Here is an 18,411-nt window from a genome sequence, read left to right as displayed (position 1 = left end):
CTGTTGAAGAGAGAGCCCACTGATAAACCCTATAAAACTGCCTCTGCATGTTACTGTAGCCGGTTTCAATCATCATAAACATATACTCATATAGGCATAAAAGAAACGTTAGCCAGTGTGTTATAAATTATCAATGCAAGCAAATTTTTTTAATTGTACTAATAACTTTACATCTTTAAATGCACTTTTGTTTCTCATCAGAGCACTTTCATCAATTTGTGCATGAATTAATAGGGCAACTTTATAGTGTCAGCTCTCTGTCATACATGTACGGCCTCTCAATTAGTCAGGCATGAAATTATTCCTGGTTATGTATAATACAGAAATTAACTTGAAAACAGAGTGACTTGTCATATATCAAAGAAGACTATCTTTTTCTGATTATACATTGGTACACTTTCATATGAGGTACCACTGGCGCATCTAGAAATTTACATAAATGGGAGCCCACTGACTGCCTAAAGGGGGGGGGGGCTCCAGTCACACTTCAGTGATTCCCTATATTAAGCAACCAAATTTTTTCTGAAAAACAGGGGCCCGGGCCCCCTAAATCCGCCTCTGGGAACGTAACAGCAGTTTACATCAAGTATTTTCACAAAAGCAATACTTTTCTGTCAGTAACTTTCATGCTTTCTAGGTCTAGACTGTAGCAAATATAGATATTTATCAATACATGTCTTTGTAAACATAACTTAAATGTTTATTGTCTAACAGAAGATACTTTTTGTACAATTTTGCCTTGTATTGACTTTATAGCGCTGAATTACTAATATACATGTACAACACTGACTTTTGTCTATCACGGATAGATTGAATAATTGCTTACCGGTACTTCAACATCATTTGATCTTTGGTAAACTGAACTGTCTCATTCGATTGACAATCATACCACATCTCTTTACTCTTAGGTATTAACTTCAAATTTGGTAAACAACTATTTTTAAAATAAATGACTTTGTTAACATGTACATGATAACTATAAAATGGTTATTGTCTAACAGAAGATACTTTTTGTACAATTTTGTCTTGTACATGTATTGACTTTATAGCTCACAGTTACGAATATACATGTAAAACGATTTTTATAGATTAAATAATTGCTTACATCAACATCATTTGTTTCTTTGGTGAACTGAGCTGTCTCATTCGATTGGCAATCATACCAGATCCCGCATCTCTTTACTGTTATTTCTTAATTTTAAATTTGGTACAAAAACGATTTTTTTGTGCATGTATTATGTATGGGCTGTTGGTTTCATGTGATAATATTTAACGACCTGCTATGCTACATGGGTTTTGTTGATGGTGGTTGACATACATTCATTAATTCAATCATTGTACATGTAGACTACTAGTTTTTAAAATCTTCATTTGATATTGGATGGATAGTTGTCTTATTTCAATCATATCCCATGTCTCCTTGCTTATTTTACTACACATACATGTACATCGTCAATATACATAGTACACTCAACACCAAGCAGATTTGAAGTATTAAATAAATCTGGCATGTAATGGAATATAAAAAAAGATTTTCAATGATTTATTTTTTTTTATGTTAAAATATAGAAATAATACAATTTAATCCAGGTATCACATGATCATCTATCAAGTCACTATCAAAGTTCCCTACACACAAAGCGTAGCTTTCACGTGTTGGTATAAGAGATTGAATGTTAATGATCCCATGAAACATTGTTGGTATATCCTCCATAAATGATATTCAGAGGAACATTCTGGTCAAAAGTGGCATTCAGTTGTACCGATACACTTGTATTTCTATTTCTATTTGAAGGCATGCCATATACCGGTATATATATAAGTCCACATGATTAGTGCATGAATGGTCAACTGCTGTTGGCACACAACTGCTTAGACTTTTTTGGGGATTTGAATCCTTGTGCCTAGACTTTTCTTTTTAGCATTCACCAGTTTGAGAATTTTGGAAAATACTGAAAAAAAAGGTGTAATATAGTTATATGTGGCAATAATAATACAATAGCATATGGCTTAAACAATTCCAATATCAAAAATGTCCTTAACAATAGCAATACTACCTCAAGATCTTTGCTCTAACAATTATATTTGCAAAATTAATGTTAGATTTCTATGGGTTTATGCAAATTTAGGAATAATTTATATTTGTAGCAATGTTTCTATTGTTTTAAAATAAAATATTTTGCAATATTGTAGGATCAAAAGATGTCGCAAACAAAAAAAAATCAAAAATAACAATAAAAGGAATAAATGTTAGATATTTTGGATAACAGAATATCCTTTATATATTATATATATAAAACTCTAACTGGTCTTGACTGAAGTATAGTTATGAGCAGTTCGGTCTAAAAAAGATAAAGCTCCGGTACGTTTGTAATGCACAGGTTTAAGGTTCATGTGTTAATAAGTTAATTTTATCATCTTCTGCAGGGACGAAAAAAGTGTACGGCAAAATCCAGTTAAGTTATGAATTTTCTAAATCATACATTGCATTTGAATTCTATTTATCTAGGGCATGCTATGCCTTAAAACTTTTCCAGATGCACATGGTTTGCCTGTACTCAGAGTAAATTTTGAGGTGAAAATACGGCCATTTAGCCATAGGGTCCACATGAACCTTAAAAAAATTATGACGTCTTGCTATTTTAATTATTTGCTTTGATGCCGTTGCAGGAAAAAATCTTGCAAGGCTATTTTGATTTTTGCTTTGACACCGTTGCAGGAAAACATCTTTCATTGTTTGATTTGAAGTTGTTGCAGGAAAACATTATTTAGCCTAGCAAAATGCCAGATAGAAAAGGGGGTCAATAATAATAACATGCATAATAAAGGGGGGGGGGGCAGTGATTTATAATGAAGACAAAAACAGCACTACCTATACATCATTAAAGGCATTAAAGAAGATGAGCTGTGTTGGTGTATTATTTTGATGTACACAATGTACTTTCACAATATCATGATGCTGGTTAACAATGGGCTGAACATTTGAAAAGATTACCATCCATGCATTGTCCCTTTCCACATCGGCAAAGGCAAATCATGTTTCTATGGAACATGGCTAGTTAAAATTGATGTAAAACTATTTCAAAACACATGGTTTAACGATTTCACTTCAGTATATTAACAGGAAGGAAGTATCAGATTTTTATGACAACTGGATCCCCTCCCAATTTAGGCCTGGTAAATTGCGATTCATCTGAGAACCACATTGATTTTGAAAGACAAAAAAGTATCACAATTCCCTTATAATGCTTATTTAGCGGTTTGAGATTTCTTCAATACACTTAATCACCAATGTTTTACGTTTGTAAACATGTTTGAACATTAATCTAGGCCAATTGAAGAACTTTATTCATTTTTCCCAAGCCACCCCCATTTTCGCTCCAGAACGCCATTTTTGTTGTAATCAACTCAAAGAAACGTAAAAAAATAGGAAAACTAATGCATCAATCACTACTAAATTTACTCAATACACGAAGAAATCATATATCTATCAGAAAATATAAATTTTATCACTCATCTCCGGTTTTTGAGAAAGGAGTATAAAAATAGAAAATGATGATAGGACCGCCCAATAGGCGGAATAGGGTGAGGTCACTTCGGTCAATATGCAAATTCATTCTATGGAGCCGTGTATTCTTACTGCGATCGTAAAAGTTATTCATAACACCAGAACCATTTTAAACTTCTTATTTCAAGCATAATATTTGATAAATATAGATTGTTGATACTTACATATCGATGTCTATTTGTTTAGGTGATGCAAATGTCAGCCATTAATCAGAGCTAGTTTAGCAGTTTCCAGATGCATCACGGGTAATCTCACAAAATCTCGCGCCGAAGAAGATATTATACTACAGTCTATGCAAAAGCCCACGAGATTCCAATCCTTCTTACTATACAAATCCTTGTATCAACATACTTGAATTTTTCTAAAAACTAAGGATTTTCTTATCCTAGGCATAGATTACCTTAGCTGTATTTGGCACAACTTTTTGGAATTTTGGATCCTCAACTTCAACTTTGTACTTGTTTGGCTTTAAAAATATTGTGATATGAGCGTCACTGATAAGTCTTATGTAGACGAAACGTGCGTCTGGCGAACTAAATTATAGTGCTCTTCCATGTGCTCCACGAAACCTCTTTCTAAATTATTAACATCTATTATATCAGCAATCAAAGACGGGCTTCAAAGTTGTTGTGAAACTGCTTGTTCTGGAGGTGGCGTGAATCAGATGTTAATACTTAATATAGGTTTCTTTTTTGTAAATATTGACAATGCAATTTCCCATAGGAACTCCTTTTACGGCTAAAACTGTACCACTTTTACTATGAAGTTTTGAAAAAAATCTTATCCTAGAATTAAAAGTTCACATGCACTACAATTGTTTTCAAAGGTCAAAATATAGGGCTGTGCGGCATATTTTCAACGTTTATATGCCCTGAACTTTTATAAGTTTCAACTAACACTAATTTTCCCCTACCTCGAATGAAGGGTTACCACAGATTTCAATGTAAATATAGATATAGGAAGATGTGGTGTGAGTGCCAATGAGACAACTCTCCATCCAAATAACAATTTAAAGAAGTAAACCATTATAGGTCAATGTACTGCCTTCAACACGGAGCCTTGGCTCACACCGAACAACAAGCTATAAAGGGTCCCAAAATTACTAGTGTAAAACCATTCAAACGGGAAAACCAACGGTCTAATCTATATAAAAAAACGAGAAACGAGAAACACGTATAAATTACATAAACAAACGACAACTACTGTACATCAGAATCCTGACCTAGGACAGGTGCAAGCATGTATATTTACTGGTAACATTCCCAAGATATGTCTCTATGAGATTGAACACAGAGAGCATAACTGGGAACCAGTATGTAGACAAAATTAATTTTCTATGAATATTCCAAATCTCCCCAAAAGAGGCGTGGTTTGAGAACCAGCTGTATTTACAAAGTGCAATCTATAAATTCGAAAGATCTTTCAGAGTACATGCGGTCTAAAAGAGGGACGAAAGATACCAAAGGGACAGTCAGACTCATAAATCGAAAATAAACTGACAACGCCATGGCTAAAAATGAAAAAGACAAACAGACAAACAATAGTAAACATGACACAACATAGAAAACTAAAGAATAAACAACACGAACCCTAACTCTCTTTCATCTTGTAATGGTATTAAAGCATTTGACTTTTCTGCACTTTTCACAAGTATTCCACATTCCAAACTGAACGACAAATTGAAAGAGTTGGTGTTGCTTTGTTTCATAAAAAAGAATGGCCAACGTAGAAACAAGTATCTTGTCTTAGTGAGGGATAAATCCTACTTTGTAAAGGATCACTCTGATTCAAACAGGAAATTCTCTGAGACTGACGTTATCAAGATGCTTGATTTCTTGATTGACAACATATTTGTTACGTTCGGAGGACGTGTTTTTCAACAGACTGTCGGCATTCCAATTGGAACAAGTTGTGCACCTCTACTTGCCGACTTGTTTTTTTATAATTATGAGGCTGACTTCATACAGGAACTTCTTAGGAAGAAAGAGAAGAAGTTAGCTATATCCTTTAGCTCTACTTTCCGCTGTATAGATGATGTTCTTTCACTAAATAATTCGTATTGGTGACTATGTGGAACGCATCTAGCCCATCGAACTAGAGATAAAGGATACTAGAGATACAGTTAAGTCGGCCTAATATCTTGACTTACATCTAGAGATTGACAATGAGGGTTGGTTGGGAACAGAACTTCGCGACAAAAGAGATGATTTACATAGTTTATACAACAATTGTTATCACTGGGTTTTTTTTATAGATTCAATGGAGAAAGAGCTAGACTGGTGGATGTATGAGGATATTTTCTTCGTTGAAACACAGAGAAGTGCTCGTATATATTCACTAATCCAAAACAATCAGTGTTTAGTCGTTTCGGGTCCATCTGGGGTCGGAAAAACAGCTGCTGTTAAACACGTGGCCTTACAATTAGAAAATGAAAGTTATACTTTAATTTTGTTGCGTGAGGCCAATGATTTAGACCGTTTTTATAAAAGTGGTCGGAAAACTTTATATGTGGTTGATGATTTGTGTGGTAGTTATATCGGAGACGAAGAAGAGATGAAGAAGTGGGAAAAACTAGAAAAAGATATAAAATATAGATTAGAACATGGTAACTGTAAATTGATAGCTACCTGCAGACTTCAGGTATTTCATGACATAAAGTCATTAGATTTAAAACTGTTTGAAAATGAATGTAATCTTATTTCAAAAGCTAATACTTTGACAGAAGGGGAGAAAGTAAGACTTGCTCAAAAGTATTTTCAGGGGAATGCTGACTCAACTAAAGAACACTTAGGTAAGTACGAATGTTTTCCATATTTTTGCAAGTTTTATCATGACAACAAAGATAAGACAGAATTCTGTTTGCAAGATTTTCTAGCAAATCCATTCTCTTTCTTAGCAAATGAAGTACACAAACTCAGAACGCAAAGAGGAAAAAACAAAAAAGGTAAGTTAAAGTTCTGCGCTCTTGTATTGCTTGTTATTTCCAACAATAACCTTGAAGAGTCAACACTAGAAAGAAAGAACAAGATGATTTTTGACACACTCCAAAAATGTGAATTGAGTACCAATATTACAGGAAAAGCTATAAAATTAGAATTAGAAACTCTAATCGGCTCTTTTGTCATTAAAAGGGAGCGGTCTTATTGCGCCGCTCATGACAAAATGTTCGATTTTTTAGCATTTTATATGGCTGTAGAGGAGAAACTGCTAGATATCATAATACTGTATGCCAGTGAAAATTTGGTATGTGAGAGACTACATGTATCTGTTGGAGGGAAACCTGTGGCAAATGAATGTTTGGGATATGAGAAAAAATCAATTGGAGGGAACACTAAACCTGAATCTTACCAAACCTCTAATATAGACTGTTTGATAACCATTCCTGATGACATGATATTGAAGTATACAGAAAGAGTTTTTAGCGACATTAAAACATCTGATCATGTTGAGAATTATTTGTCAAATAACAGAAATATGAAGAATGGCGAATTCAAAAATAAGTTACTTTCTTATATAGAACAACAGTTACTTGAGAAGGACGAAACAGAAAATCTTATTTACACAGCAAGTTCTGATTTCATATCCCGAATACTTTCAATTACTACAATAGAAAGAAATCACAGTGACAGTTTCCTTGATAGTTACGCTGTCGAAATACCAGAAAACTACGTGCACATGTATATCAAAAGAGTGTTCAATGATATGAAAAGGTCAAACGACATATTAGAGTACGTTCGTAATAATATAAATCATGCAGAGAATGCGTTCATAGACAGACTAGCTGAATACATGACCCAAATTTCAAAAGAGGAGAGAGAAATACTTCTCAAAGAAGCCAGTGCTGATTTTGTTGCAAGAATTTTTGTAGTATCAGAACAAAGTATAACCAGAAGAGGGAGTCCTATTGACAAATTTCACATCTTAATACCGCACGAACTTTTAAATAGTTACATTGCAAAAGTATTCGCTGATTTGATAAAGTCAGATGACATAGAAATATACCTACAAAACAACACCAATGAACCGGACGTCACTTTTAATGAAATGATGATCGCTTTTATGACTAAACTTACAGAACAAGAGTTCCGCACATTGCTTAGTGATCGACAAAAAACAAGTAGCAGCAGCATTAAGCGTTTGTTTGTTGTAGACTTAAGCGGTAGTGCACAATCTGATGTTTACATTTTGAAGCCTTTGTCTAAAAATATTCTTCAGCATATACAAGACAAAGGTATACTGAATTGTCCAGAATGCTGTGTCAGTGATTATATAAAAAGAATGATTGACTACTGGAAAAGTGGAGAGGTATTTGATGTTTTTGAAAATGTGAATATGAAAAATCATTTATTTGCAGACCTTTTTATAAAACGTTTACATCAGCTTGACCAAGGAACGCAATTACAGCTTGCAGCTACAATAGACAATAAAACCAAAAGTTCAACACTAGCAGTAAGTTGTCATACTGGAAACAAAAGGCTTGCAGACTGGTGTTTGCAAAACAACGTAGATATTAATTGTTGTGACAATATAGGTGGATCTCCCTTATTCTTCGCCAGCTTGAAAAATTATCCTGAACTTGTGTCTGTCTTACTAGAGAGTAATAGTACAACTATAGATGTCAATAAGTGCATAGAAGACGGCAGAACACCACTGTTTATGGCCTGCGCTGGTGGGCTAGAAAAGATTGTCACTATGTTGCTGGGAGCAAAAGGGATAGATGTCAATAAAGGGTCAGATGAAGGAGAAACACCTTTATATATTGCATGTGCCCGGGATAAAAGACATATTGTAGCACTATTGTTACAAAATACGAGTAGCAGAATAGATGTGAATATTGTACAAAAGATGGCTATTCACCGCTGTATGAGGCATGTTGTCAAAGAAATGCAAACATTGTATCGATGTTGCTGAAACATAAAGATTTAGATGTCATCAACGAAAGCAATATATGGAATAAAACCCCATTGATGATTGCCAGTGAAAATGGGAATGGTGATATAGTTCTCCTCTTACTAGAGAACAATAAATTAGAAGTAAATAAATGCAATAACGAAGGTGAGACAGCATTGTATGTTGCGTGTGATACAGGTTGCACAAAAGTTGTCTCCCTGTTACTCAAATCTGAAACTCATAATGTTGATGTGAACATATGTTCAAAGAATGACACAACAGCAATATATGCTGCATGTTGCAGAGGACATACAGCGATAGTCTCGTTGATTTTGAAGTATAAAGCTAAAGAAATTGATTTCAGTAGAAGCAAATCCCTATTATACACCGCTTGTGCAAGGGGTTACACCGACATGGTATCTGTACTCCTAGAAACCGGCAAAATAGAGGTCAATGAAGTAACATTTTGGGGTGAGACACCATTATTTGCATCTTGTGAAAAAGGCTTTGAGGAAATTGTGCTTACATTAATTACGTTTGCAAATACAACAATTGACGTTAATAAAAGTACAGATTCTGGTGAAACGCCTTTGTATATTGCATGCTATAAAGAACATTTGAATATTGTCTCAACGCTGATAGCATGCAGAAACATAGATGTCAATAAATGTACAACCATTGCAAGATCACAGCTCATCGAATGCAGCCAAGGTTATCCAAACAAAGACGCCAAGGCATATACCAACAAAAATAAGGTTGATGGAAATACAGAAGCTGGTGAAACGCCTTTGTATAGAGCATGCTATGAAGGAAATTTAAATATTGTCTCAACGCTGCTTTCTTGTAAAAACATAGACGTCAATAAATGTACAACCACTGGGAAATCACCATTGTATATTGCATGCTACCATGGTTATACAGACATTGTAACTCTATTACTTGAAGATTCTGCATCAAAACCGGATGTGAATATATGCACGGACAACGGGGAAACACCATTGTTTGTGAGCTGCTCTCGCGGTCATGAGAATATTGTTCGAATTCTCTTGGAACGAGGTGCCGATCATATGATCTGTACAGGAGAAGGTAAATCGCCAATATTTATTGCGAAGGAGAAAAAATATACTAGAATATCAGAAATGTTAGTTGATAAGAGGGATAGTACATGTGACTAAAGATACTGGTATCTGTGTTTGCTTGTTTATTGAACAGTCATGTTTTTCTCTGTTGTCATGCAATAAAATATCCCGGTATTGTTGCACAAATATATATGTCACACATATCTTCAATTGCTGTTGAAAGAAACTGTCGTTCTTTAATTTCGAATATGAATGTTTTTTTGAATTACTAGTAATACAAATGTTGTTGAAATCATATTAGGAAGTTTTCGTAGGTATTTGTAAACCGAATTCTTTACCAGGAGAAAATATATTACAGGTAAGTACAAGTTTAAGTATACATCTGTGACACAATTTATTCACGTAGGTAATACTTTACAATTAATTTCATAGTTGTCATTTTGATAGCTTACATGTAGTACGTACGATACTTGCACATATTTTGCACATTTTCCGTTTTATGGTTTACTTCGGCCTTTACACTTTATATATTTGAATAAAACGACTGCATTGCTGATTTAGTAACAAAAAAAGTGTAAACTTGTGCATGGTGTGTATAAAAACAGAATAGAATAGCTTGTATCGGACAAAATGTGTTGAATTTGATTAATACTTATCAATTTCGCGATAAATACACATTTAACTACTGTTACGTCTAATATTTAGATGTATGTATTTAACCGTACTGTATTGTTGACCTATAGCTACTTTGTGGTGGTGCGTATTCTGATACTTCAGGTAAGATTGGTATAATGTCAGACAAAAAAACCTAATCTCAGTTAGAGGCTGCTAACATGTATCTATTTTGAATATCATTGTATATTTTGATAAGCTCCAAAGTTTTCTTAATGTAGTATCATATATTGTATATAAACATGGTGGACTTGTAAATTTTTAGTATTTCTTAGTCACATATTAACAATTAATGCCAATGCTTTTAATCACTTATGTATTTTAACAAAGTATGTATCTTTATCTATTTACCATTTTGTAAACACAAAAAATATTAATAAAAATTAAAATAATCAAGTAAATAGAAAAATTATAAAATAGGTTGTAGGGTCAATGATGCTTTGTCTATCTATTATTTGTATATGCAGGACACATTTTTCTTTTATTTCAACAATTCCATCATGTGTAATATTTTATTTTTATGATTGCTTTTTTTCCCCAATGCAGTTTGTTAATTATGTATTAACCATTTTGTTTATTTGTTAATTGTTTTAACCATTTTGTTGAGGATTCCTCTCATAATGTTTGATATGGTATTGTTGTTTTTTTATGTTTTCTTCTTTAAATGGAAGTTGGGTGTTTTTTGTATTTTATTGTGTTTCGTATTTAGATTTAGATTTATCTGCCCTGAAATTTTCAGACGAGTCCTACAACCCATTGTTATGTTGCTGCCCCTGAGTTAGTAATTTTACGGAAATTTTGCAGTTTTTTGTTACATGTATTATCTTAGATATCATTATAGTAACTTATAATATCTTATATCTAAAACTATTATTTATGATTTTAACCTTATTTTACATGATTTTCAAAACATCAGTAAAATACAGGTGACCGACACAGGCTCTTGAGAGTCTCTAGTTTATTTTGTTTTCCAATGTAATTTGTTAATTTTGTATTAGCCATTTTGTTGAGGGTTCCTCTCTTTATGTTTGATATGGTATTGTAATTTTTTATTTGTTCTTCTTTATAAGGAAGTTGATTTTTTTTGATTTTTTTTCGCAATACAATTTGTTGATTCTTTGAAAATTTCTAAATATTGTTTATAATTGACCTTTTGATATATTAATAAATAAATGTGATTCACAAATTAAAAGACTCGTCTTTTAGCAAATCAGTTATTTCATCTATCGTAGTTTTAAGTGGGATCTTTCCATCAATTTACGGGATAACAATTGAAAACGTGTGTTCATCGTTTGGGCATGTATGCTATATTTTAAACGAAACATAATAACGATAGTTACAATATTTTATGATTGGCTATGAAACTTTTATTCATTAGAGACTAACTGACGTTGATGTAAGCAACTACATGTCAACCTACGGTCTTCAGCAAAACTAATACCGTATACTAAGCTGTCACAGTATAAACAAATATGACACATTACTCAATTTCAGGCCCTTAACAGTCATATAAAATGAGGTTAAAAATAAAAAAGAAGATGTGGTATGATTGCCAATGAGACAAGTCTCCACAGGAGACCAATATGATATAAAAAAACCTTACAACTATAGGTCACCGTACAGCCTTCAACAATGAACAAAGCATAACCGAATAGTAAGCCATCAAAGGCCCCGAAATGACAAAATAAAACAATTTAAACGAGAGAACTAACGGCTTATCTATGTAAAACTGTTTGTTAAAAAGTTATCAACAAAATTACCTAACTCAAAGGAAAATTCAAAAAGAGTTAAGTACAGTTACTTTGACAAAATAAAACGCGAGACTCTACCCACCATTCAAATGAAGAGAGGAAGAACAACTGTCATATTCCCGACTAGGTTCAAACTAAATCCCCAATTTGTTTGGCAGTTCTTAGAAATTGCGTTATGTTTTTAAAATTGTGTGAGGGATCTAAACAAACAAAAATTGATTAACATAATATTACTTGGGTCCAGCAGCCAATTGCAAATGTGTTGAGTTATTCGCCAAAGATAGACAAAAACACTGACAAAAAAAATCCACCTAACATTAATTAAACTGGCCAAGACGGCAACACTAAAGTTTTTTGTAGTTGATAGTACAATTTTGTAGCTAAACATGTTAAAAAAAAAGAAATTAAACATTACGATGAAACGTGCATGCCTCCGATGTGCTGTTCTTGATTTTCATTCATCAAAAACCATATATTAAGCGTTTGGAATGTTAAATCGTAACAGTTGAAGACATATATGGCCAAACTAATAGCAAATTCAATATATGGTCAACTGTGCCGTAGGGAGTTGAAAACTTTGTTTCTCTAGAATTTCTTAACTTATACACGGACAATATCCGACATCTAATATTTATAGATCATGTCATCACTAACATTCTGACTACTGCAAAGCTGATGACATGGAAGAGTGACAAATACACATCTCTGACAAGACAAAATGTAAATGAAATATAAATGAAGAGGTTTACAAAATTAAATCATCATCATAAAACGTCATGTCTCCGAATTACACTTCTCGACTTATCTGTATAAGAAACACAACATCCAAAAGCTGAATGTACAAATATTGAGCTACGTCAATAGACTTACTACCAAAAGTAACAGAACAGTACAAAGAATATAAAAGGAAAAAAATAAACTGAATAAACGACAATCAATTAGAGCACTACGAATCTAAAACTCAATTCCAACCTGTGTAATTCTTGAAGTGTGACAGACACTGAATCATAATCTATAAGGTTGGTTTGATGGACGTCTCGAAGAAGGACAAATCGTTCTTTGAAAACACCCTGGCTCATCAATAGCATCTTTCTGTAACCACCTACCAAATTGGGACAAGCAGAATCTAAAAAAAACGTTTCTCTCCTCGTTGCAATGGTTACAAATCCACTTTGAGTCCTTGCTGAAAAATGCAAATCATGGTTGATGCACAATAAAGTTAATTTGATCAAACCAAATACACACTTTTGCATCTGCACCCATTTATATTGAGGTTTCCAATGAAAACTAGCATAGATATACGAATATGTGGTATGAGTGCAAATGAGACACCTCTCCAGCCAAGTCACAATTTATAAAAGTAAACCATAATAGTTCAAAGTTCGATTTTCAACACGGAGTCTTGGCTCACACCGAACAGCAAGCTATAAAGGTCCCGAAAAGAACTCTAGTGGTAAAACCATTCAAACGGGAAAATCAACGGCCTTTTCTATATAAAAGACGAGAAACGAGAAACAATGTAGCATTTTAATTTTTTTTATTTTAAAAGATCCGCTGTTTTGCATATAAGCCTATGGAGCAGTCAATAACAAGAGGAATGTATTACCTTTGCTGTATTTGGCCAAACTTTTAGGAGTTTTGATCATCAATGCTCTATAACTTCATACTTTATTTAGCCTTTTTAACTTTTTGGAATTCAAGCGTCACTGATGAGTTTATATACACTTTTCTCAAAAGTCAAGTATATGTGAAAGTTACAAGTTTGAATAAAAATGTCAAGTAACTTTTTAGGGAATTTTTTGTCACTGACTGACGAAACATTTAACTAATAATTGAGAAGATACACATAAGTATTTATATATTGATCAACTTTAATTTTTGGATAAAATCACCATGATCGTGTAGAATTATTCTCGTAGGTTCAGGTAGAAAAAATTAAATATTCTTCAAATTTTTAAACATTTAGTAGTTGAAATAGCTTTGGATGTAATCAAATATAGAAAAATTACATACAAAACCTATATACTAATAAACATAATTTCACAAAAGTTTTTATAAATGTTAATTTACAAAAAGTGACTGTTTCACTGAACACTTCATAGTCCTGTTATGATTATGATACGCTGTATCGTTTGTCCAAAGCTACCGGTAGAAAGCTAGCCTCATCGCAAATTGTGTCTGGTGTTATTAACAGCAATAACAACAGTTCATCATCGTCTTATTGTGTATGTTCAGCTTGTCTTTAACCGTTGAACTTTTTTTTGTCTCTCGGTTGCATAAGCAGGACACTGAATCAGGAATTGCATCTCGTCCTCAACAGCTTGATTAATGCATGCTTTATAAGAGTCTTTCTGTTATAGGTTTTTGGCGGTAGCGACTCCTTTCTTTTTCTATAGAAAATGTACCACTTCTGAGCTTTGAAATGACAGATCGATGCTTTGAGTACATAGTTTTGTTAATAATTTGTTCCTGACAGTAACTTTCTTTTATCTTAATATATGTCCTAACGGCATCCCGTTCACACTAGTTTTCCATTTCTCTGACCCTATATATGTTAGTTATTCCATAACAATGTCTATTAAAGCTTTCACTCTAATATTAATTTATTTCTTGATAGTATTGTGATTACATTTTTTCAAAATTGACTTCACTTAAAATGACCAGCTTTTCCGGTGACTACTCCGTCTGTCCCATAAACATATCTTTTTCGGTAATCGGCTTTCCTGCATTCTAATAAATCTCAATTATAATCGTATCATGTTAATTTGACGTCTTAGTTCTACGTCTAGACAACACATTTTCCCAGTGAGATATGGTAAGAGGGTCCTTTTCCCGATTCCCAAGAATATTCTTATTGCTCTATGTTGTCATTAAGGTCCATATTTGTATATGTTCCCACAATGCTGATGCATAGTCTAGTAACTAGAACTACAGTATTGAGATAAGGTTTCTTAAATACTGCAAAGCTAAGGCCTTTCATACTAAAATGATTTTCAATAATTGTACTTTAATACTCTATTCTAAGTTCCCTGAGTCATTCACATCACAGCCTAGATATTAGTATGAGCTACAAAGACTGAGGTTTTGCTCCCCTAATTTGACGATTCTGTCATTCACTGTGTTCGACATTTCATTATTTTGGTTTTGTCATGATTCACTTCCAGAGGACACAGATTAGTCCAAGTATTCAAAGTATTCAACATGTCTTGTAGCTCATCTTCAGTTTCTGCAAGAGGGTATATTATCAGTATACGTTTATATGCTCAACTGCTCATCATTATTAATCCCAAGATTTAAACTTTTGATATCATGTGGAATGTCATTTATAAAAACAGCAAATAGCAGAGCTAGGCTATCACCTTGTCTAACATCATGTTCGACAGAGAACCTAACAGTAGCTTGTTTGTCTATTTTCTCACACCTGTGAAGACTTTTGTACATGGGTTTTACAAATTTGAAGATTGTCCAATACTCAAAATTAAAAAAAAAAGTAGGTCATAGTTAACAGAGTCAAATGTAGGTAGGTTTTTGGCTATTCTTTTTCGTAAGACTGTATAGAGTGTATAAATGTGTTCTATACACGGGCAAAGCTTTCTAAATTCTCTCTGCGCTTATTACAGAGAAGTTCGTTATCGTCTAAGTACTCTATAATTCTAGTACACATTATACTGTTTAATACCTTTACCACAGTAGACATGAAAGTTATGGATCGAGAAGTAGTCTTTCCCTTTCTTGAGTAGTGGGTGTATAATGCTTAGAACCCACATACTTGGGAGAGGGTCATTGCCAAAACATGGTTTAAAGAGTTTCAAAAGCAATTTTTATAAACTCTCGTATTTCAAGATTTATTTGGAATATTATCTATTCCTGTTGCTTTGCACGATTTTGCAGATTATAGAGCATTATTTAGTTCCTCCATATTTATTTCTGTGTTCAATGTAAAATTTAGGTTATTCGTCATCAGTATTATGTGGCAATATATTATCAGTATGAGTAATCATATTGTCTAGTTGATTTACCCAGTCTTTTAAAAGCTTACGAGTATTTTCAAAGAGTTTCACTGACTTGATTTTCCCAGTCTTTTAAAAGCTTACAAGTATTTTCAAAGAGTGTCACTGACTTGATTTGGTTATATTTTGTCTTTAGATAGATAAGAAGATGTGGCATGAGTGCCAATAAGACAACTTTCCATCCAAATAACAATTTATAAAGGTAACCCATAATAGGTCAAGGTACGGCCTTCAACAAAGAGCGTTGGCTCACACCGATCAACAAATTATAAAGGGCCCCAAAATTAATAGAGTAAACCATTCAACGGGAAAACAAACGGTCTATATAAAAAAAAAAGAAACACGTATAAATTACATAAACAAACGACAACTAGTGTAATCAGATTCCTGACTTAGAACAGGTGCAAACATTTGCAGCGGGATTAAACGTTTTAGTGGTACCAAACCTTCTCCCTTTTTCTGAAACAATAGTTTAACATCACAACATAGAAAAACACACGATGAAATATCAATTGGAAGGCGTAACTCATCAATAAAAAAACGTAAATTAACACACTATGAACGAATAATTTGGATCTGCGATACCTGAATGCAAATACATAATTATTTTATAAAAGTAATAGGGATAAATATTTAAGGTCAAAAGTAAATAAACAAGTTTAAACAAAGCTATGGTAAGATACCACTATGAAATATTTAACAATTTTGAGAAAATCATAGCTTTTGAAAATAAACCGGTTTCATATTCTACACAGGTAAATGAAAAAATAATGTTGTCGTTTAGTATGCTACTTCGTCATAAAATCTTCAAATTAGGATTACCAAGAAAGTTCTGTAATATAAATAAAACGAATCTAACACTTGATACATATGGGGTGAATATCAACAATAAAACTATACAATTAGAGCTAGATAAAACTTCCTGTACAGGTGCTAGAACAGTATTTACTGATTTTACACAATCTATGTCTTGTCCTTCTACAGTTGGGCCATGTTTGTTAATTAAGCTCTGACATTTCGTAGACTTGTTTGTTTTGAGATGTGAAATACAGTCTTTTTCACTTGCCTTGTATTGTCGTTCTATTTGTCTAACTCTTTTATCATATTTTTTCCTGCTTTTTTTTAAATCTCTGTCCGCAAAAGTAGTTTTCTCTAGAATTGTCTTTACACTGCAAATATAAGAGTGTATTTTTCATTACGTTTTGTCAAAGTTTGGTTTTTTTATTTCACCAGTGTTTCCCATTACGTCTGCCATTTTTCTGATTGATTTTTGTTTTTCTTTCTCTTTAAGTTATTTTTTCATTCATGTCATCAGTAGCCGAGTACAAAAGAATTTGATGTATATTGTCAACCTCTTCTTGGTTGTTTTGAACATGCTCGTGTCTTTCAATTACTCTAACAATTGCTCTTGTTGATCGTTCATTCGCAAACATGTTTACAGGAATATGATAAAATCAACAAACACAATTGATAAGCTTATACATTGCAGGTTAGAAGCATGTGCTAAATTCCTTTCTAAGACAATAAATCGATTAAATCTAAAATTGAAATTAAGAGTAACTGCCAGTAAGAAAACCACGCACAGAATAATGTAAATATGTAACTTTGCATATCTCTGCACAATAGTTTAACTTTTTGGAATTTTGGATCCTCAATGCTCTTCAACTTTGTACTTGTTTGGCTTTATATATATTTTGATATGAGCGTCACTGATGAGTCTTATGTAGAAGAAACGGGCGTCTGGCGTACTAAATTATAATCCTGGTATCTTTGATAACTATTTGCCAACAAATCCATACAATTGCACTATTCTAATAATATTCTGATATAAATTTGTTCTTCGTATTTTCCATTTTTTACCTTCATATATATACATTAAGATACAGTTAAGTCTGCATCATATCTTGGAACTACATCTAGAAATTGACAATGAAGGTCGGATTAAAATAAAAAGTAAATACAAAAAAATATTTAGGTAACTGTATTTTACAGTACTTTATTCGTACTTGAAATTTAGGTACTACAGATTTTTAGTTACTTCCGTTACATTTTCAGCATTTTGAAAGTTTTTCTACTCAAAATCTCTTGGAGTTATGATTTTCAAACATGGAATATAGTATTATTTCAGTACTTTTTTGTACCAACATATTTAGTACAAATCAAGTACTGTACGATATCAGCAGTCAGGGGCATTACTTAGACAAGTAATGTTTTTTAGTTACTTATTTAGGTAATTTATAAAAAAAAATACAAATTGAGTTATTTTGAATTTCAATAGAAGCATGGACTAAATGTAGTTTTCATGAATTTTTACAGTATTTTATATCATAAAATGAAGAATTTATTAGATTTAAGAGGAGCATAGAAATAAAGGGTTACTTTAAAAATAATGACAAAAATATTACTTGAATAAGTTATTTTATACATCTTTGAAAGAATTA

General features: G+C 32.8%; 2 protein-coding genes and 1 long non-coding RNA gene across 4 annotated transcripts in view; 2 read left to right on the top strand and 1 right to left on the bottom strand.

Moving 5' to 3' along the window:
- LOC139515833 (uncharacterized) overlaps positions 1–10,580 on the top strand; it is a 41,160-nt gene extending 30,580 nt beyond the window's left edge. The window contains exon 6 of one of the 2 annotated variants that reach the window (XM_071305550.1): positions 5,823–10,580. In XM_071305550.1, the coding sequence (XP_071161651.1) occupies positions 5,823–8,479 (2,657 nt within the window). In that variant the 3' untranslated portion in view covers positions 8,480–10,580. The remainder of the gene's footprint in view (positions 1–5,822) is intronic. The other variant, XM_071305551.1, reaches the window with a different exon arrangement.
- On the bottom strand, positions 1,529–3,908 carry LOC139515834 (uncharacterized). Its single transcript, XR_011662849.1, has 2 exons — positions 3,733–3,908; positions 1,529–1,952 (listed from the first exon to the last, which is right to left on the bottom strand). It is a non-coding gene; the product is annotated as an uncharacterized lncRNA (long non-coding RNA).
- On the top strand, positions 8,536–9,633 carry LOC139515045 (putative ankyrin repeat protein RF_0381). Its single transcript, XM_071304605.1, has one exon. It carries the CDS (start codon positions 8,536–8,538, stop codon positions 9,631–9,633), a length of 1,098 nt encoding a protein of 365 aa, XP_071160706.1.
- Positions 10,581–18,411: the final 7,831 nt, after the last annotated feature.

Source organism: Mytilus edulis, chromosome 3 (genome assembly GCF_963676685.1).
Source record: "Mytilus edulis chromosome 3, xbMytEdul2.2, whole genome shotgun sequence".
In the NCBI taxonomy this organism is placed as follows: Eukaryota; Metazoa; Mollusca; class Bivalvia; order Mytilida; family Mytilidae; genus Mytilus; species Mytilus edulis.
This window is presented reverse-complemented; position numbering and strand designations above follow the sequence as displayed.